At 40.0% G+C, this 21,894-nt stretch overlaps 2 protein-coding genes across 3 annotated transcripts in view; one reads left to right on the forward strand and one right to left on the reverse strand.

The window, feature by feature from the left end:
* The first annotated feature begins 2,501 nt into the window (after nt 1–2,501).
* On the forward strand, nt 2,502–5,828 carry si:cabz01076231.1 (calcium-binding protein 2). The gene is made up of 8 exons (XM_061709493.1): nt 2,502–2,643; nt 2,736–2,795; nt 3,022–3,169; nt 3,555–3,585; nt 3,868–4,011; nt 4,891–5,000; nt 5,135–5,282; nt 5,399–5,828. Exons 2-8 carry the CDS (start codon nt 2,737–2,739, stop codon nt 5,425–5,427), a joined length of 669 nt encoding a protein of 222 aa, XP_061565477.1. The 5' UTR covers nt 2,502–2,643; nt 2,736; the 3' UTR covers nt 5,428–5,828.
* The window catches only part of tdrd7b (tudor domain containing 7 b), a 37,801-nt gene continuing 21,699 nt past the window's right edge, over nt 5,793–21,894 (reverse strand). Inside the window, exons 12-20 of one of the 2 annotated variants that reach the window (XM_061709492.1) lie at nt 21,368–21,502; nt 20,268–20,351; nt 18,759–18,893; nt 10,514–10,624; nt 9,956–10,104; nt 9,566–9,855; nt 9,269–9,452; nt 8,468–8,628; nt 5,793–7,537 (exon numbers count right to left, since the gene is read on the reverse strand). In XM_061709492.1, the coding sequence (XP_061565476.1) occupies nt 7,317–7,537; nt 8,468–8,628; nt 9,269–9,452; nt 9,566–9,855; nt 9,956–10,104; nt 10,514–10,624; nt 18,759–18,893; nt 20,268–20,351; nt 21,368–21,502 (1,470 nt within the window). In that variant the 3' untranslated portion in view covers nt 5,793–7,316. Of the gene's footprint in view, nt 7,538–8,467; nt 8,629–9,268; nt 9,453–9,547; nt 9,856–9,955; nt 10,105–10,513; nt 10,625–18,758; nt 18,894–20,267; nt 20,352–21,367; nt 21,503–21,894 lie in introns of both variants that reach the window. The other variant, XM_061709491.1, reaches the window with a different exon arrangement.

Genomic DNA, 21,894 nt, shown 5'->3' on the forward strand with positions numbered 1-21,894 from the left:
AATTAACGCCCACTCTGACGTCATTCTATGACGATGGTAACTGATATTTATCTAATTTAAAAAAATATATAGTTGTCTAGTAGTTGGAGCTAAAGCCATATGTCACGTTATAACAAGCTTAACTTTTGAGGGTGAACCTTAACTTTGTTAAAGGATTATACTGTTGTCTTCCCCGAACATATGTTTGTATTTATTTATTTAAAATATGGACAAGCATAAGCTCAGAAAAGAAAAGAAAAGAAAAAAACTCCTCACCTTTGACGTGACAATTAATGCGCCAAACCCGTCCGGTAATATGTTATTTTGACAAAAGTACATCATTAATTGATAAAGTTTGAATTAATTTCTCTGTTACACGCACGCGACCGGAGCAATCGTTAATTAGACGCTACACCTGCGCAGGGCAACCGGAAGTCCAGGTAAAAGGACAGATTTGTGCGGTTTGCGTACAAATATTTTTATATTTTATAAATATATTTCAGTTTTTTTATTTCGTTTGGTTTCATTAGATTATATTTTGTTTTATTTTATTATATTTTCCTGGCATAGTGCTGCCCTGCAGTCCCCCCTCTGATCATCCCTGCTGCTCCCACCTGTCTGTGTGGATGTCTGACATCCTGGCCTGCCGCCCCCATCTGACCACCTCAGTGTCTGCTGTCTACCTATCTACCTACTATATCTGTTTATATAGTCATCCCTGTACTGCACCAGTTAGCCATTGTGTCTGTTTCTCTCCTCTCTCTGTTCTTCATTCTCTCTGCCTTTTTTCTCTTTCCCTGCTCTGTCCAGCTGGTCTTCAGCAGGAGGATCCCCCCCTTATGATCCAGGTCCTGGTCCAGGTTTCTTCTCTCCTAAAGGGGAGTTTTTCTTGCCACTGTTTGGCTTAAGGTTTTCTCCCACTAGGGGAGTTTTTTACCTGCCACTGTTTATGTTATGTTTATGTAATAATTGCTCGGGGGTCATGTTCCTGGAGACAACTTCTGTTGTATTAGACGCTATACAGGACTGTCTCAGAAAATTTGAATATTGTGATTTTCTGTAATGCAATTACAAAAACAAAAATGTCATACATTCTGGATTCATTACAAATCAACTGAAATATTGCAAGCCTTTTATTATTTTAATATTGCTGATCATGGCTTACAGCTTAAGAAAACTCAAATATCCTATCTCAAAAAATTTGAATATTCTGGGAATCTTAATCCTAAACTGTAAGCCATAATCAGCAATATTAAAAAAATAAAAGACTTGCAATATTTCAGTTGATTTGTAATGAATCCAGAATGTATGACATTTTTGTTTTTTTAATTGCATTACAGAAAATAAAGAACTTTATCAGAATATTCTAATTTTCTGAGACAGTCCTGTATAAATAAAATTTAATTGAAACATTTTTTTTTTACAGGCATATTTATTTATTTATATATTTATTTTTATTTTTACAGTCAGTTGTTTATTTCATTTAAATGTCATTCTGTCACATTACAAATCAGCTTTATTGTCATTGCAAGTATTCAATGAAAATGAAACTGCCAGCCCATAGCGCAAGCGTACAAACTCGTTGACTAAAACACAGAGCAAAACATTATGTATATATAGATATATGTATCTATATATACATATATGTATAAATGACAAATCAAGTTATTAGAAAATAGCTGCATTGCACTACACCCATTAGGTCTAACTGGTACACCTAATAGGTGGTGAGTAATGTATGATATTATTTAGGAAAAGTGCAAGTGCATGGCATCATGAGTACGACAAAGTGTTTTTTAGCACCACCCTGTGTGAGCTACCAATGTCAACTCCAGTTACTCCTGGATGTTCTCAGATGCAGACAAAAAAAAAACAATGTAACTAGACTCTAGTTTACCTTTTAATATCACTTACATCCTCAATCATTTTAAAGCTCTCCTGAAAACAGATTTTTTTTGCATTGGCTTATAGTCCTAAATGAGTTAAATGTTTTGCAAACATAATTTTCATTTATGTGTATTCATTTAATTATTTTAAATTAATCATTTTTAAATGTTATTGGTATTTTAGTATTTATGTCTATGTCTGTATAATTATCTCGTCAATTTGTCAACTCGTGTTGTTTTAAACTACATGAATAAAGTTTAATTAATGTACCAAAGTTTGAGGGTCAAAGAAACTGTTGCTGAATTTGATAATCCATGTGCAAGTGCACATAATGAAATTAAACCTGGTGCACATTTTAAAACTCAGGACACACAGCATGTGGTAGCAATGTACTGCAGAGAAGGTTGGTGGAGCTCAACGTCAGCAGCAAGTTAGGACCTAAAAGCGGCACCTAAAAGGTTCCTGGTGACGGAGGAAATGAAGTCTTTTCTCTAATTCTAGTCAATACATTTCATTTTGAAGCAGCAGAAATCAGATCCCAGGTCAGTCACGCTGCTGCTCCACGTTTGCTTCCTGATTGTTGGCTGCATGTGAGGTCAGGTAATCACCTGTTAAGCCTGTCTGAAGATGCAAGGTCAAGATGACGAAGGAAGGCGAGGCTGACGGGACACTTGAAAGCCGTTAACGACAGGAGCTGAGCACCACTCGAGCCGGACGTGAGGGGCTGTGCTGCTCCACTTCCTCTTTTCCCACCATTTAGGGTGCAGAGACAGCAAGGTAAGAAACATTCAGGTATAACTGAGGGAAATCAAGAAAAAAGTGTTTTTGCAAGCATTAGAAGATTTTTAATTTGTGTGTGTGTACAACAGGATGTCCAAAGCAGGAGAGAGGACCGCTTCCACAACTTCTGCTGAGTCCTTGGGAGACAGGTATAATTAGACTCATGAAAAACATCCACTTTTTTATCTCTTCTCATTTTAAAAGAGCTATATTTTGTCTTTCTTGAAATGCTTGGTCAGGGTTAAAGATTAATTTTAAACTATGAAAAGCGGGAGAAAAAAAGTTCACTTCAGACTCTCAAAGTTATACTCTCATTCTTAGAGATCAGATTATTTTCATTTTAAAACAAAAATCCTTTCTATTATTGTGTTTTAGCAAAGATGGGGGATCTAAATCTGGCTCAGCTTCAACCTCTCCCAGCGGATCGGTCTCTGAAGCACCAAAGAAAGTCAAGAAGTCCAAGAAGAGCCCGGACAGCATGAACAAAGTCTACACTTCTGTGCTAAATAGTGTTTTTGGGGCTGTAAGTTTTCCTCATAAAATCTGGACAAATGTCAGTGAACTCTGGTGTCCATCTTCAAGCTAATTTCATCTCCACAGTAACAGTAAATTGATCACAGAGTCAAAGTATTACAAAGTCACGTAGTGCGGAGAGCTTTGTTGTTGACCTTTCTGAAGCTGCTGGCTCTAATCAGGAGTGTTTGTAGCATTAGATGCTCAGCGGTTACAGCTTAACGTCACAACTTGTTTGCCCTATCCAACATGAAGAGCACTGGATCGTCACCTGTTTATTAAATTTGCAAACATCCATTTGGAAAGAATTGCTTTGTTGCCCGGCAGGAGGTGAAAAAGCCACGGCTTTCTGATCATCAGATGTGTTGTTAAACGTGTTTGCTTTGTCTCCTCAGGAGAGAGAACTGGCCCCGGCTGAATTAGACGGTAAGCCTCAGAGATACAGTCTGACACTTGCAGTAAATCAGTGGCTTCAGCACAAGTGAAACCTGGAAGCCTCAGTATTTAAATGATGATTAAATACTGCTTTAAACAAGAACAGTGATTTCAGTGACAGATTTAATATATTGGCCTTTCATCACTTGACTCTCGCTGATCATTTCTGTCCAGATGGGCGTCTCAAAACTGTTTTCTCAGTGGTGAAAAGAATCAAATTGAGATTTAGGGTGGAAGCTGAAGTTATAGTAACATAACGATCGGTCTTCCCAGAGTTGCAGGAGGCCTTCAAGGAGTTTGATTACGACCAGGACGGCTACCTGAACTACAAGGATGTGGCTGAGTGCATGAGAACCATGGGCTACATGCCCACGGAGATGGAGCTGCTGGAGATAGTACAGCAGATCAAGATGAGAAGTGAGTCTTTAAAGTCCTCAGGAAATAGAATTCTGACATTTTTCAAACAGAAGTAGCTCTGCGATGCTTGGTTTTATTTAACCTTTTCATGCATTATCTAAGGAATGAGTTTACTGTAATTTCTTTAAGAGCTTTTTTTTGTTTACAAACATCCTGACACAGTCTCTCAGATAATTTTCTGAGTTTCTGAATCAATAAACTGTGAAAATAATCATAAAGAAATAACAATCAATGGTTATAGGCTCACATCTTGCATAATAATGAACACCCAGCAAACCAGTGTCTTGATTATATTTACATCATGAAATTCTTAATGCCATGTTATAAATGTTATTGCGCAAGAATTAGAGGACAGTGTTTATTGTAAAACATCTGAGAATATTTATCCAGTGTTGTTTTAGGACTTTTGCATCAATGAAGCTGACAAATTAAGATTTAAGATCACAAATATGATCTGACAGAGAACTTCCTCTAAATCTATTTTTAGAGCGCAGAGAACTTGATGTTGACCCTGTTTAAAAGGTTTTATGAAGTAGACATTGTTAAAGTATATTTTATCTGAAATCTTGCTTGAATATCAAAAATATTGCATACGATTTTAGATTTTAGTTTACTGGACATAAAATTGTGGGTGGGGCATATTCTAGCTGTCCAATCAGAGCAGACTGGACGAGTCAAGGGGCGTGGCCTATATATATTCAAACCAGCTCTATAAAAGCAATTTTATGGGAAATAAAATCAATATTTAGAGATATATAAATATGTACTCTCAAAAATCTGATTTAAAAACTCATTCCGTTACTAATCCGCTTTTATTGAATGACCGAGGCCCAGATTTGTTTATTTACTTTCTCCACTGACCTGCTTTCCTCTCCACAGTGGGCGGCTTAATGGACTTTGAAGACTTCACTGAGCTGATGGGACCCAGGATGATGGGAGAGACCACCGACATGCTGGGACTCAAGGAGCTCCAGTCTGCCTTTGTACAGGTCAGTCAGCTCATAACAATAAATTAAAGTACAGGAAACAGAGCACATAAGGACTTTTAGCAATCTAGGATGAAGAAATAGTTTAAATAAGGATGAATGTCTATTTAAAATGATGGGAAACTTTCAAACATCAGTTTGACATGGATGGAGATGGAAAGATCAACCAAGAAGAGTTGAAGGAGGCGCTGAAGACTCTGTTGGGGGAGAAGCTGAAGAAGGGAGAACAAGAGGAGATGTTAAGGGAGCTGGACATTAATGCAGACGGAAACATCGACTTCGAAGGTAGGAGTTCAGGACATTTACTGTTTACGGAGTGTGCACTAAAAACACATTCAGCATTTACTCTGCACCCGTTTTCAGAGAACTTGATGTTTTATCCTGTTTGTCCTCATTTTCAGAGTTTGTGATGATGCTCTCCATCACCTGACCACCAGAGGAGACGACAATAAGGCCGTTACCTTACCTGAGATCAGACAGGACTTTTCAGCTTCAGTCAACTTGATGGACACATTCTGGACTGAGCAAGACCACCAAAGCTATTTCAAAATAAAACAACTTGCTAACTTGTGTTTGTACTCTAGGTGTAGACATGCTGTTCTGTTGGGCTATGCGACTATAAATGATGTTTTAATTTGGCATCAAATGCACCTCTTTGTTTTGGTAGAAGCATTAACTGTTCACTGTGATATATAATGTAAATGAGACTGAAATTTTGATATTTTAATAAATAAACCCAAATGAGCTGCTCCAGTCACTGTAACGACACACAATGACAAGACAGGATGGGCCGATCACGTCAACCTCTCAAACACACTTTATTCCAAAAACATCTCTTTTATTATCCATAGGTCATTGTCAAACAAGATGGATTTGTTTTCTATCTAAAGAACAAAAGTTAAATATAAATAAAGTTACCAACTGTTAATAACAATGCAGCTTTAAGCTTTGTCAGGTCTACACGCTTCGCAACTGGAGATCCTTTGCAAACCAGTAAAAAGGGGAAGGTCACAGTTCAGAATCTGATGCTGGCACAGACGCCGGTTACAAGCAGAACTTATCAACTTCACATGGAAAATCTGCAGCTCCACCGGTAACTGAATCTGTTTCGTTATAATAACATCAAATTACGGGTTCACACATTTCAGAAATTTGTGCAACATGCGGCATAAGGAACCTGCTGGATCGTAGTTATCACGTCGTCAGGCAAGAAACAGCAAAGTGAGGAGGAAGGATTCGATTTCCCAAAGAGCATAACTGGAATGAGTTTTTCACACAAGGAACCGAGCTGGTTTAAGTGGGGGAGGCCTCCGTGCACAGATTGAGCTTGAACTCGGTAAATGTCCCATGAGTCCATGTGGGCCACAGCTCAAACCCTCTCGGGACCCACGTACAGATGGATGAAGAACACGATCAGGTTTTAAACACATGCGTTTCCACTGATATGTTAACATTTTGTACGTTTATAAGAACATTTCAAAGTAAAACGCTCCTCTTAACTTTGAGGTTTTTTAATTCAATCTCTTGACTAAATGGAAAATCCAAAACCGTTTACTGCAACTGCATGTGCATCAATGTTTGGACAAACAACATACAAAATCTTATGCAGTTTTTAATCAACTCCTTGGAAAATCTATGGGGACGTGCCATAATAAGCCATAAGGTCCCCTTTAACTACCTCCCGTGTCAAATGCTCCGACCTTCCTGACTCAAACTCCTACTCCTCTTCGGGGAATGTTTGCTCTTGTAAACTTTTTGACAATTTCAAAGAAATAAAAAAAAAAGAGCCATCAATCACAAATTTTGTCTTGTATAAGATTGCGTATCTGAGAATGAGTGACGTTCACATTAGCAGGGCTGAGGGAATGCAGGTTTCCCCGCTGAGGAGCATCGAGGCGGGATGCAAACGCCGGACTGCTTTGGATAAAAGCCTGCACCGAATGGGTTTCAGAAAGCACTCCCGCAGCTTTGTGTTTCAGCAGTTCTTTGAACTGTTTGCAGTGTGTTTGTTGCAGCGAAGAGCTTGACCACAATACGATAAATGGGTATGTTGTCTAATGGTAACACTGCAGTAACTCAAATCACATCACAACATCCCTTCAAATATAGCCAGTGAAGCCACCGTGGCTTCATTTCTCCACCGGTTTCTACATGCTACCAAATCTCTCAACTTGCCCTCTTCCTTTGAATTCTTCTTTAGGTCCTATTAATAGGCCGATAAAGACAGATAAGCGTCCTCTATTTTGTCTATCCACAGCTCTCTGCGCCTTTACTGATCACCTGTTACTCCTTGGCTAGTTAAACATGTCCCTGCGTCGTCTACAGCTCGTTGCTCAGCTCGTCTGCGAACTCGGCCATGATGTCATGCACCCAGATGTCCTTTTCTTCCTGTGAGGTGTCCACCAGGAAGACGGTCAGTTTCCTGTCCCACGGGTTAGCGGCTTCCTGTATGGTCTCCATCTGGGCCACCAGAGGTTTCTTCTCCACGTGGTTCCTGAAAACGATGGAGGCCTCTTCAGACCACTGCCTCGGCTTCACTCCTGTGGTCGGAGGCAGGACGAAAAAGAGCTTTCACAACAACGACACAATGGACACTCGGAGCATTAAAGCAGAAATGATATATGTTAATGTTACAATACCAGTTTAAATTTAATTTGAAATAATATTTGTCTTCTTGCACTTGTGCTCCCTCACCAAGGAGGTAAATTATTAATCAAATATTGGATTAATACAAGAGTAAAACCATAACTGCAGTTTAATCCTCGTGTGACTAAGATATATCAACAACACACCCATGATTTTGATCTTTTTTTAAATCTTTTTTGTTCATTTATATACAAGGGCTACAGAGTATAATACTCACGAGGCACATTTACAGAAATCACAACCATTTAATCGGTTTTAGTCAGAAACGTTCAAGTGACACAAGAGAATTTTCAATATTATTTGATGGATATTTTTTATATTTAGCAGCTTTCATGTGTTCCTTTCCCCTCTATCAGTAAAAAACACGGTAAAAGCTGAGATAAAGTGAAACCAGCCCTGTATTTGTTTAACTAATCACACAAATTGCGAGAATCCAACCGTTTCTTGAGGCGTAAACTTAAAATATTGGACAAAGTCCCTCTGATCAACCACTCATTTGTGAACCATTGTGTTATCTGGCTTTGCCTGTCCCCATAGCTAAACACTAAGTTGGAGCTTAAGACTCTGTAATGACTGTGGGAGACATTTAGTTTTTACTTCATGACACTTTAGAGCTTTAGAGCCGATTCTCAGAAGACACCAGAAGTTAATCATTTAAAATCACATCCACTTCAACTTGTCGGACAGCGGTTTCCCTTGTCCTTTTTTTCACTAGTTTATATATAAAACATGCTAACACGACACCAGGGTTGATAGGCACACGCATGTCCTCCATTCGGTCTATTAGTTATCAATGAGTTATCAAGGAGACGGCGCTCACTCACCGGCCAGCTGAGCAGTGATTCCCTGGAACGGCAGCTGTCTGAACTCCTTGATCAGAGGTCTGAGATGGCTGCAGTTGATCAGCTCATGTTTACCGTAGTCCAGCTCATACACTGACACCAAGCCGTTGGTCAGGACTCCCTTGACTAACACGCGATGCCAGCTGAAGAGTGAACGGAGGGAAAGTTAATTCATTGATTTGATGTCTTTAATTTCGAACACAGGCACAAAAAAGATATAAAAAAATAAAACAGCAAAACAATCAAAAAAGAACAATAATAATCACTAATTAATAAGTGTACCTTTGTAAACAAAAAAATTAATGACTATAAATAAATAAATACCAAATGTGTAATGCTTGAAAAAGAGTAGGAAGAAGTAATGAACTGTTTAATCCTACCCCTAGTTTATAGACATACTTTCATACATAATACATACACACACATATATATATATATATATATATATATATATACACACACACACACTTGCATACACACATACATATACATTTTTCGAGCATGACACATTTGCTATTATATTTATTAATTCTTGTTTACCAATTTATTATTTAGTGATTATTATTGTTCTTTTTTACGTTATGATTTATTGTTCTGCTGTTTTATTAATTTTATTTATTGTGCTTATGTCAAATCATACATACATAGATACTTGCATACATACTTGCATAAATACATACATACAATAAAACGGACTGCAGCTGCTTTCACGTGGCTGTGTACTGGAGACAAACTACCTTTAATTATTTATGAAACAAAGAAATGAAGCCTTGCTTTACTCACTTGTTCTCCACTTTAGCAGCATAAATGTGGTTCTTCTCTATCTTGAGCGGTTTCTCCTCGGTTTTATTGTAGTAGAGAATCATCTCTCCCATCAGCACCACCAGTTTATACATATCTCTCCACGGCTGCAGCACAAAGTGGCCCGGATGGCACGCCACTGATACATACACGTCCATGTTGTTTCCTAACATTAAATGAACAATGTGGCGTCTTTAGTATAGATTAAAAAGCAAGAATAAAAAAACATACAACATAGCAGCACATTTTCATTGAAAATACCTATTTTTCCTTCATCACCTGTTGAGGCCAGCTCTAGTAGAGGTGGCAGGTGGAGAGAAACTGAAGGGGAAGTTTCATGTGGGACTGTGGTAGTTGTGTTTCCTCCTCCTGATCCTCCTGATCCTCCTCCTCTTCCTCCTGATCCTCCTCCTCCTCCTCCTCCTCCTCCTCCTGATGCTGCTTTGGATCCCGAGAAAGCCCTCTTGGGAAGAGGCAAGGCCGGGACAGAAGTGGATGTTGAACTACTGGTGGAATCACTGGTGCTGGAGGTCTTGGAGGATAAAGTATTTGTTGAAGGCTTGGTTGGGCTGTGAAAATAGTTTCAAAGAAAATCTTAATTCACGCTAACTGTTCAAGATTTCTGGAAGGCATCGGAGACATAACGGACGTGGGATAAGCTGAAGAAACCTGTGGCTGGACAGGAAGACGTCTGGCTGCTGCTTGAACAGGTCGGACTGGGCCATCTGATGGTTGAGGCTGCGGGCCGGGTCGTGGAAGTTTTTATCGGTGAACAAGTGGACGTAGATGCAGTGTTTGGTTTCATCTACCTTGGCAACCTTGGGAGTGTGGGGGAAGACGTGAAGAAGGAAAACATGGAGGAAACATGCAATAAGGTGAGAAGGTGGTTATGGTAGTGGTAAGAAATTGAAACACAAGATATCACTTATTAGCATTTTCTTTTTAAAAATCCATAATATAACAATCAAATATTCATTTATATGTTCATATTGGATTAGCTGTCATTGCTGTTTGATTTCTGATTACAGATCTGCAGAGACCAGCCAGCCGTGCTTTAAATGGATAAATGTGATGAATGACCTTATAATCCACATCACAATGAGCCTTATTTGAGTATTTCTAAAAGAAACTGTCATCACATCCATCCACATGGGCACAGTTGACATGATGAATGTTAGAGGACCTGCAGATGAGTCAGTGAAACTGGGCAGGCAGGAAGCCAGGTACCTTCATGCTGCAGTCGGTGGCATTGAGCACTTTCTCTCGAAGCCACTGGACAGCATCTGGAGTCCATGATCCAACGCTGACTGCCAGGTCGGCTAGACAGCACTTGACAGCCTGAAGACACGTGGAAAACACATTATGTTCAGTGTGTAGCCTCATTTTCCCAGAAGCCGCATTATTGTGAGACTAAACTGTAACAGCATCTGACACTTGAGGGAACAATGCAAGGCAGGTTTATTTGTAAAGCACAATTCAACAAAGTGCTTTACAGAGAGATTAGATCATCATCACATAGTAGTAAAAAAGAAGGATTTGAATTTAAACAAAAATGAAATGAAAAAGTGCAATAGATAAAGACAGTAATGTAATCAAGTTTTGCGCTCAAGCTTAAAAGTATCAGTGCTGATATTAAGCTTTATTCAAATGCAGCAGTGAACAGGTGAGTCTTCCACCTGGATTTAAATAAACAGCTGATCTCAGGCTTTCTGGGAGTTTGTTCCAGACATGTGGAGCATAGAAGCTGAACGCAGCTTCTCCATGTCTGGTTCGGACTCTGGGAACTAATAAAAAAAAGCATCAGAACTTTAAAGCCTGTCTTCTAATGGACAGGCAGCCGGTGTAAAGACCTCAGAACTGGACTGATGTGGTCCAGTATTCTGGTCTTGGTTATGACTGGAGCAGCAGAGTCCTGAATGAGCTGCAGTTGTCTAACTGACTTTTTAAGGTGGACCTGTAAAGATGCTGTTACAATAATCAAGCTACTAAAGATGAACGCTGTACTAGTTTTTCCAGGTCCTGCCGAGGCATCAGATCTTTTAACCTTGATATATTGTTAAGGTGATAGCAGGCTGACTTTGTTATTGCCTTAATGTGTTTTTTTTTTTTTTTCACAAGTCTTTTTATTGATCATTTAGACATATATTTGTTCATACATTCCAGGCTTTTTTTCTACATACAAAAGTAACGTTTTACAAAATGGCTATAAAAGGATATTATACAAGAATAAAATAAAAACATATCAGATGCAATGAATTATATTATTATCGTAAAACTTAAAATAAAATAAAACGACTGAAAGAAAGGAAAAAAAAAACAAAAACAAAACAAACAAAAGGTTGACTGGGAAACCCATCCCTGGTAAGCTACCCTCCCCTCACCTGTCGTGCCTCCCCTCCCTCCCCCCACGAAGACCCTACCTACTACTGTATGTCAGGAGCTGTAATGTGTTTGCTGAGAGACGTGCTGCTGTGTTGGGTTTACATATTTGCAAGGTATGATATAAGAGGTTGCCAGGTTTTATTGAAGTGTTGAACACTGTCTTTCAGAATGTGTCTAATCCTTTCCAGATGGAGAGTGTTAGTTATGGCCTCTACCCACATCTTAGATGTTGGCGCATTTACATTTTTCCATAGTGTGAGAACTATTTTCTTTGCAATTATAAGGCTGTATGAGACAAAGCATTGTTGTGCTTTGTTTAGTTTGTTGAGAGTGTCAGATACCCCAAGAATGATGAGTAGAGGTTCTGGTTTGATCGCAATCCTCATGACCTCAGACATTATATTAAAAACATCAATCCAAAATGAATTAATCTTGGGGCATGTTACATAACTATGAATATGCGTTGCGACAGAGGATTTACATTTATCACATATGGGTGAGACCTCTGGATATATATTATGTAATTTTTCTTTTGAGTAGTGAAGCATATGTATAATTTTGAATTGAATAAGGCAATGTCTTGCACTGTGTGAACAGGTATTGATCTTCTCAAGGGCCCTGTCCCATAGATCCCCTGGGATCTGTTCACCAAGTTCTTTCTCCCATTTATTTCTATGTAAATGGTCAGGGGGGTGGCTTAGTGATAAGAGGGTGTTATAAATACGGGTTATCAGTTTTGCTTCAGTTGGCTGCAGTTTCAAACAGTCATCTAATGATGATTTTGATTCCGTCTCAAAATCTTTCAAATGTTTCCGTATGTAGTCCCTGATTTGCAAGTAGTGAAAAAAATGCTTATTCCCCAATCCAAATTTCTGCTGCAGTTGTAAAAATGAAGCAAATACTCCTCCTATATATAAATCTCCAACGCATCTAATACCCTTCTCACTCCACACAGAGAATGCTCCGCTTAAACCAGAGGGGGCAAAGGTGGGGTTTCTATCTATCGATAATGCATGGGACACAGATTTAAGATTGAAATTGGATTTGATTTGTTTCCAGATACAGATCATGTTGTGAATAATAGGATTATTGTTATATAACAACCTACTGATCTTAGTTGGAGCCAGTAGTGTCGCAGCCAGTGACCATGGATGACAGTCCTCCCGCTCCATCAGCAGCCATTTAGGTGGAGGTGTTGTAGTATTTAGCCAGAATGTCACAGTCTTAATCGCTGATGCCCAGTAATAGAGCAAAAAATTTGGGAGTGACAATCCTCCCGCCGATTTTGGCCTGCAAAGATATTTCTTGCTTATTCTAGGGGGTTTGTGACTCCACAAAAAGGGAGTAATTAGAGAGTCTAATTGTTTAAAAAATGTTTTCTTAAGGAAGACTGGAATGTTTTGAAACAGATATAATATTTGCGGGAGAAAGACCATTTTCACCGCATTTATTCTTCCAATTAACGAAATCGGGAGTGAGTCCCAAAATAACAACCTAGCACGTAATCTTTCTATAAGGGGAGGGAAGTTTTCTTGGAAAAGAGAGGTATGATGTCTTGTCACTTCTATCCCCAAGTAGGTGAATTTTTCTGAGGAGATTCTAAATGGAAACTTGATCAGGGGTGACACGTCCTCCATGTGGACCGGCATCAGAACACTTTTTGTCCAGTTAATTCGGTAACCTGAGAAGGTTCCAAACAGATCAATTTTATCTAAAAGCGCTGGAATAGTAACATGTGGACGTGTTAAATGGAGAAGGATGTCATCCGCGTACAGGGATATTTTACTACTTGTTCCTTTAGTGGTGTAACCATGTATCTGAGGGTCCAGCCTTATACTTTGAGCCAAAGGCTCAATGGCAAGAGCGAAGATTAAAGGGGAGAGGGGGCATCCCTGCCTCGTTCCTCTGCACAACTTAAATGAGGAGGATAATGTTCTATTGGTTAGAATTTGCGCCGTAGGATTATTATAGATGAGTTTGATTAATGACAGAAATCTAGCGCCGAGATTGAATCTGCTAAGGACTTCAAATAAGTAATGCCATTCAATCTGGTCAAAAGCCTTCTGAGCGTCAAGCGAGAGTATGACGAGATCGCTGGATGGTCCTCTCTTTGTGTACATGATATTAAAGAGACGTCTAAGATTGGAGGTGGAGTTCCTATTCGGTACAAAACCCGTCTGATCTGGGTGAATAAGTTTCTCTAGCAAGGAATTTAATCTGCTGGCCAGTATTTTGGAGAACAATTTCCCATCAACATTCAGGAGCGAGATAGGACGATATGCATCTACTTGCTGCGGGTCTTTCCCTTTTTTATGAATCACTATGATCACAGCTTCAGTCAAAGTCGGCGGCAAAACACCATTTGTCTGGGCATGTTCAAATACTCTTAATAAATAAGGGGATAATTTTTCACTATATGTTTTATATAGTTCTCCAGGAAGACCATCGGGACCTGGTGTTTTATTATTTTTCAATGAGGCAGTAGCCCTCTGTACCTCTGCAACTGTAAGCCCAGCGTTCAGTGATTCACAATCTTCCACACCCAATTTGGGAAGGTCGCATTTATCTAGAAATCCATTCACAATTTCAGAATTCGGGGTAGATTTAGAAGTATACAATTCAGTAAAAAATTCAAGAAACCTACTATTTATATCTTTAGGTTTTGTGAGGATCTTGTTGTCGCGGGCCTTTATCATATGTATTGTCCTATCGTTCTCCATTTTCCGAAGTTGCCGGGCTAATAATTTATGTGGTTTATCACCGAATTCAAAGAACCTCTGCCTGGTATAAAGGAATGCTTTACTTATTTTCCCAGACATAATTTCATTGTATTCGTACTTCAGGGTTGCTATTTTCCCATGCAGATCTTTAGATGGGGACTGAGCATTTTCTCTGTCAAGTAACTTGATCCGTTTTTCTAAATCCTTTAACTTGGTCATATTTTCTTTTTTCTTTGATGCTTCAAATGAGATTATGCTACCTCTAATATAGGCTTTGAACGCTTCCCAAAGGGTGGAAGGTGAAATCTCAGGAGTGTCATTCTTCTCAAAGTACAGGGAAATTTGATCATTCAGATATTCCCGGAATTTCTTATCAGTGAGAAGTTGTGGATTTAGTCTCCAAGATGTATGGGGTTTATCCATATGGTCTAAGCGTACCGAAAAGGAAAGGGGGCTGTGATCTGAAATTACAATGCTGTGATACCGCACATCTAATACAAAAGGTGCAAGTCTGGCATCGACTAGGAAGTAGTCTATCCTACTATAGGAATTATGCACAGGTGAATAAAATGAATAGTCTCTACCTGAGGGGTTCATTATCCGCCATATGTCTAGGATGTTTGTATTACTTATGTATGTATTCAGATATTCACTTGAAGTTTTACTTGAGAGGTTTGTTGTGGAGGATCTATCAAGATAAGTATCCAAAACGGTATTAAAATCCCCTCCAATTATCAAATTAGTTTGTGAGATATCCGGTATCAATGCGAAGACTTTTTGAAAAAATACAGGGTTGTCTGTATTGGGGGCGTAAATATTCACTAGAGTAAGGGAGATATTGTGTATTTCTCCAATGACTATAATATAGCGACCCTCTTTATCAGTAAACATTTTTTTCTGCACAAAAGGAACACCTTTTCTAAATAAAATTGCTGCACCCCTTGCTTTGGATGAGAAAGTGGAGTGATAAATTTCACCTATCCACCTTGTCCTAAGCCTGCCATGTGAGTTTTTATTCAGATGCGTCTCCTGTAAGAACATAATGTCTGAGGCCAGTGTTTTAAGATGGGACAAAACCTTCCCTCTTTTGACAGGATTATTTACTCCTCGTACATTCCAACTGGAAAATGTGAGATTTCTTATCCCTGCGTTATTGACATTCGTAGTCATCAGCAGTTATGGAGCAGTATTGTACAATCAGTGTCTCAGCTGACATGCAAAACCTTTTCGTAGGGTCTTCGTATCCCTCCCACCCCGCCACTGTACGCCCATCTACTAGTCCCTTCCCCCACCCAAATTTCCCTCCCCAGGTCAACCACAACCACAAAATAACAAGAACAAACAAAACTACTCTAGCCAGTTCAAAATGAATGGCGCGAGCCTTCTTAGGGAAGCTAAATAAAATAACTAATGTTACTACCCTACATTTGTTGATGGCCTGCTGCTAACTTCTAAATTGGTCCACCAACTCTGACATTCAGTAACAAGATATTTAAATGGAAGGGGAACGAACGATCAAGTAGTAACACGCACTTATTCAAACTTGAAATCCACAGTAGCTTGCAGCAAAAAATACAAACCTTATACATGGATAAACATAAGAAAAAACAAAAAAGTTATGGCTTTCGCCTCAGGAAAAACCTAACCGCAATCTTAAGATTTTCTATGAACTAGGAGCAAAACAGTTGAAGGAACTTTAAAGTAAGCACAGTACCAGAATCAGATATTAATAAGAGACACATAATTAACACAGTGTGGTATTTAAAATGTATCTGCAACCTGAGCCTGAGAACAAATAAAAGCACTGAGAGACCGACAGGGAGAAAGATGTGTTAAAGTCTTCCTCTCTGAGGCTCTGTACCAATATAACCCTTTAAATTATTTCAAAAACAGAAAATAGAATAAACAGAAATCCAGCTTCTCAAATATTGAACCTGGCAGCATCTTCAACCTCTGTAATATGGTTTGTTACTCAGACACAACCAGGTACTTGAAGGCATCATAACCATCTTACACTAGCACTCCAGGGACAAAAAAATAAATAAGTAAATAAATAAATAATGAAAACCAATCCAGGTTGTGGCGCTAGTGAACTGGGCTTTAGGATGTTAACTAAAAAGAGCTGGGATTCACCTTTTATCATATTGCAAACAAATAAAAATAAACACTCACATTGCTATACTCAGCATTCTTAACCTTAATTACTGTAGTGAGACAGAAGGAGTAGGAATAGGCATACCTCAAACGAAATATAATCATAAATCTAGGGTCCCACAAATGACATCCCGCAAGTTTCACATTCTTACCGCCATGAGGCGCAGGTTGCATACGCGCGTCTTGACTGTGACAGTGACTGCTGTGGCGGCGGCAGCCGCCGGGCGGCTATGCAGACTGAGAACCGTGATTTAAAAGTTCAAACGTTCCCCGATGTTGACGGCCCCGGAGCGGAGATTTGCTCGGCGTATTCCTCGGCCTTTTTAGGGTCTGTGAAGGAAGTCTGTGTGCCGTTGTGGGTAATCAGGAGTCTTGCGGGATAAAGTAATCCATACCTGACGTCGGGCTTGTCACGCAGCAGCTCTCTGGCGCGGCTGAATAATGCCCTTCGCTTAGCCACGGCAGGAGGGTAATCCGGGAAAACTTGAACCCTTTTACCGTTGTGGTAGAGTTGTTTCGCCGCCCTGGCTTTCCGTAAAATTTCCTCCAACACATGATAATAGTGGAGCCTCAGGATGAAGGGTCTAGGAGGCTCGGCAGGGTCGGGTCTCCTCCGGAGGGTCCGGTGCGCTCGGTCAATCAGCGGCTTCTCATCCAGGGACAGCACGTCTTGTAGCAGCCCGGCAATATAGTCGCGCGGCTTGGATCCTTCTGCTCCCTCCGGGATTCCGGTGATTCTAATGTTGTGTCTCCTTGATCGCCCCTCCAAGTCCTCACATTTTGAAGTTAATTTCTCCACTTCAGAATTTAGTCTCGCAACTTGGTGCTGGAGAGCAGTAACATCGTCGGAGTGGAGTGAGGCTGACTTCTCCAGGTCTTTAATAGTTTTCTCGTGCGTTGCTTGGGTCCCCTCAAGTGCTGAAATGGATGATTGAATTTCCTTTTTAGTTGTGGCTAATTCGTCCCTCCACTCGGTGCATACAATTTGTATGCGTGCATCAATGGAAGCACAGATATCGTCTTTAATCTGCGTGATTTCGTTTCGCAGGGCAGAAATAGCGGTCAATAATGCACGGTTTGGCGGGTCGCCCTGCTCACATACATCATCATGTGCAGCCCCATAACTGGAGTCCGAGGGCTGGTCGGGGCCCGTTTCTTGTTGGTCGGTTTTTCGAGATTTTACCTTTTTCGACATCGTCTTCTTATGTCAATCTTAGTGCTGCGCTTGTGCGTGTCTTCTTGCGTCGTTCCGAAGATCTTTAGAGCGGATTTATTAAAGTTTTGTGTTTTAATAAAGATAAGGTTGTCAGAGCTATCGCAAACACGTCTTACTCCTCCATCACGCAACAGCGCCCCGCCTTAATGTGTTTTTGACCTGTGATCGTTTCTCTTTGGCTCCAAAGACAGTTACCTCAGTTTTATTTTTGTTTAACTGGAGAAAGTCGTGGCACATCCAGTCGTTAATCTCTTCAAAGCATTTACCAAGAGCCTGTACATGGCCTCGGGGTCCTCGCGACATTGTAATATATATCTGAGTCTGCATAGCTATGGTAGTTTATTTTGTTGTTTTTTATCTGTGCCAGTGGGAGCATGTTGATATTAAACAGAAGAGGTCCCAGGATGGAACCTTGGGGAACTCCATGTGATTCTTGTTTGCTCAGATGTAAAGTTACCTATTGATACAAAGTACTTCCTGTTCTCTAAAGTATGTTTTGAACCAGTTTAGTACAGTTTTGGAAAGACTCGCCCAGTTCTCCAGTCATTTGAGTAAAATATTGTGATCAACTTAAAAATAAATGATCAGGGTCTACAGTCCCTACACTGTTTGCAGTCTCTCTAGTGTCTGAAATATATTCAGTCTGGTTTGCAGCCATGTCTTGGTGAAACGCATCATATTGTATTTCCAATATTTCCGTTGCTCTATTTGTCAGCCATCTCATATCCCCATGGACATTGAAGAAAGAACTGCCTCATCATTTGTCTCTGCTCTTTTAATGCTCTCCATCTTTGCCATCTCTTCAGGTCATATGGTTTTGTGGTTTTATTCTAAGACTTTCTTTGAAAAGCTCAGTAAGCTGCTACCAGATGTAACTAGTTTTGTTAATCTAAAGCTTAGAAATCATTATATGTCCTAAACACATTTATAAGTTGCAATAGAAACCCCTAAAACACAGCATTCAGATTGTGTTTCAAGAAAAACAGCAGTCTCCTCCCACCTGTGGTGGGATTGCCATGAGGTCGCGGAGGAACGGTGGTGGGATCTCTCTCAGCTCAAACACCTCCACAGAAGCCTGGACGCCCACATCAATGAACAGGATGTCCAACACTCTGCTGCCGTGTAGGTTCGTGATCTGAAGATGAAAATAAGAGTTGCGTACTTGTTAAAAGAACCCTTAATGACCAGGGGCCTCATTTATAAAGCTTGCTTGCGCACAAAACAGGGCTTGAAAGATGCGCATGCCACCTTCTACGCAAAGGTTGGGATCTAAAAAAAAAACTAACCGAAAAATATCTGTATCTTTACGCCAACCCTGCCCCTCGCGCACCAACATTTTGAAGATATGGGGAACTGGCGACGCAGGCGGTAAGGTGGTGAAATGAAGCCAGATTCATGTCATACTTTTAATGTCATCACATATCAGACTTATAATATAATAGCGCTGATCGTGTCCCTCTGTGTTTGAAGCACAGCGTCAGCTTGGTTCGCTCTGGTGCTGCAGCCGCGGTGCAGGACACGCCGGGCCAGGAACCTCCTCGTCACCCACCGCTTCCAACTGGAGAGTGACTGAGGACATAACAAATGAGTGCCGGGCCACTCTACGGAGCCCCTAAAGGGACACAGATTTTTTAAATATATATGATGAGTTTCACGTGCACGCGTAAAGCCTAAATTATGGTTCCGCGTTAAATCGACGCAGAGCCTACGCCGTAGGGTACGCGGCGACACGCACCTACGCCGTAGGCTCTGCGTTGGTGTAACGTGGAACCATAAATCAGCCTTAAAGGTTTCACGCGTGCACGTAAAATTCATTATATATATAAAAAAAATCCGTGTCCCTTTAGGGGCTACGTACCTCTTGGCCTCCACCTTCAAATCACACCACTTCTTTTTTTTCTGCACCATCTGTCCGTGGCACATGTCGTTTTCCTGGCCTCCACCTCATCCACAACATCTCGATCTCAGTCTCCGTGAAATTTAGTGGCACGGTGGCTCGATACGTCTCATTCATCCTGACGCACAGCAGAAACAGACTGCAGGAAGCCGCTGCGCATGCTCATTTATATGCAAATACAGTCATCATGTAGTTTGCGTTGCCCATTTATGGTAGAAAGTGGGCGTGTAGAGGGCGGGATATGAGGCGAATTCACGTGCGCAACCTTCCAGCTAGACTGTGATTTATAAAGCGAACATTGCGTGCAAGTGTGCGTGCACACGGTTTTATAAATCCAGATTTTTTTTATAAATGAGGCCCCAGATCAGTGATGAAAATAACTCTTAATTGTTTCAAGAGTATTATATTTTGTAACTCTTATACTTGAAGGGATCATTCCCACAAAGTCTTAATCATGGATCTGATCATTGAGTCGCTCAGGGATTAAACTGCTGAGTAGCTGAGCAATACCTCTGCCTGTATTTTACAGCACTATTACAGATTTACTCTTGTCAAGGCAAGTACTTGTTTAATAATTTACAGTTAGTGCTGCATGGAGCCTTTCCACCTTACCTCTACACGGGACCATTTGCCTTTATAGCGAGCCAGACACTGTTTCCCACAGAAGGGTCTGGATACCAGGAACTCTGAAGTTACCTTGAACAAAGCAGATGTGAGTGTATGTGTGGACTGTTCACAGGGATTTTGATTGGCAGAACCATTTAGCAGAATTTTCTTTACTTTTACACATGCACTGTTTTTGAGTTTAGAAACTCATCCATGATCAAAAAAAGAAAAAGAACATTTGCAGACTCTGCCCGGTTTCCCCGAACACTGACGTGGAGTGTTAATACTTAAAAGGACACTGGAGGTGCTCCTGGAAAAGCGTCCGTCCACTGTGCTGCTAACAGATTAAGTGCCTGCAATGTCTTAACTGCAGATTACAGACCTAATCTCCATCTGTCTGCAACTGCTCGAGAGATGCAACATAGCAACAATACATTCACAAAATGCTTTTAACATGAATGCATCTCTCTTAATCCACACCAACGAATCCATGTTAATATTGTAGTTAACATTCTGTTTTGAACTCAAAGCTTTTGGACAAATTAATCAAATTAAGATTAAGCAGTGACCTTTCTATAAATCATTTACTGTATGTTGACTCCACGTGACTAAAATGGGAAAACCGGTTCTATGTAAATAAACGCATATGATGCACAAGCACATACTTTAGTGAGTGCCATAAACTAGACGATAAAAGAAAGTCATAAAGCAAATGAAACGGGCCATCAAATCATCGGCGTTCTGCAATAAATATGACATTTTTTCAAGATTTATTTGATGCAACTCAAAGCCATAAAACCTTGTGAAGATATAAGTTTGTTCACTGACTTTTATACACCAGAATAGACAAAGGACTTTTATAATGCAATGAGTGAGGTAACTATACCACAAGCTGTTTCCATGTCACACAGCAAATGTAATGAATTACTGTTGTTTTTATTATAAAACATCAGACATTACTGTCTAAATATAATGTCCCACATGGTGTCTTGTGCATCTTAATACAAGTTAAAAAATGTTAAATATCTCCATAATGAATATAATACAATAAAAACTCAAAATGCATGAATGACTTCTTTTTAAAACTTCCTTTTAAGTGCTTTTACCTGCGAGTGGAAGTACGTCTCTATCTTCTCCAGCGTCTCGTTCATCTTGGCGAGACCTCGGGATGGGAGCTGACAGTAGATGGTACCATCCGAGCAGACGCTGCTGACGGTCACGTTCATATACGCGCTGTTCACCTGAGGATGCAAACGCACTTCATCTGTGGTGGGTAGCGTGCAAGAAAATACTGCTGGTAGAACTGCTCAAATAATCTTTTACATATTTTAACCCACAAACACCGGCGTGAAATCAATATTACTCGAGTAATTAACTTAATGTTAAACAACAAAGAGGAAAGAATCACTCTTCTATGGACAAGTGCGGTCGATGCCTGAATTGTGAGCATCATTTGGTAAAATAAGTTTTTTTTTTTTGTTTCAATGACATTGTTTTAAGAGAAATCTGATAAATTGTATTGCTTTATTTTATATTTCAAAATGCAGCTGTTGCTTTTAGTCAGTGTTAATGATGTATTTGACCAGAAGACAGTCATTTGTTGATGCAAATGGGTAAATTGTGCCTCTTATGT

Source organism: Cololabis saira, chromosome 20, assembly GCF_033807715.1.
Source record: "Cololabis saira isolate AMF1-May2022 chromosome 20, fColSai1.1, whole genome shotgun sequence".
Classification (NCBI taxonomy): Eukaryota; Metazoa; Chordata; class Actinopteri; order Beloniformes; family Belonidae; genus Cololabis; species Cololabis saira.

What these genes read in the sequence shown, in the direction of transcription:
- si:cabz01076231.1 (XM_061709493.1), top strand. Translation starts at nt 2,737, where the DNA reads ATGTCCAAAGCAGGAGAGAGGACCGCTTCCACAACTTCTGCTGAGTCC. An exon ending in GCTGAGTCCTTGGGAGACAG is followed by an intron (nt 2,796 to 3,021) that starts GTATAATTAGAC and finishes ATTGTGTTTTAG; the next exon opens with CAAAGATGGGGGATCTAAAT. An exon ending in CGGAAACATCGACTTCGAAG is followed by an intron (nt 5,283 to 5,398) that starts GTAGGAGTTCAG and finishes CCTCATTTTCAG; the next exon opens with AGTTTGTGATGATGCTCTCC.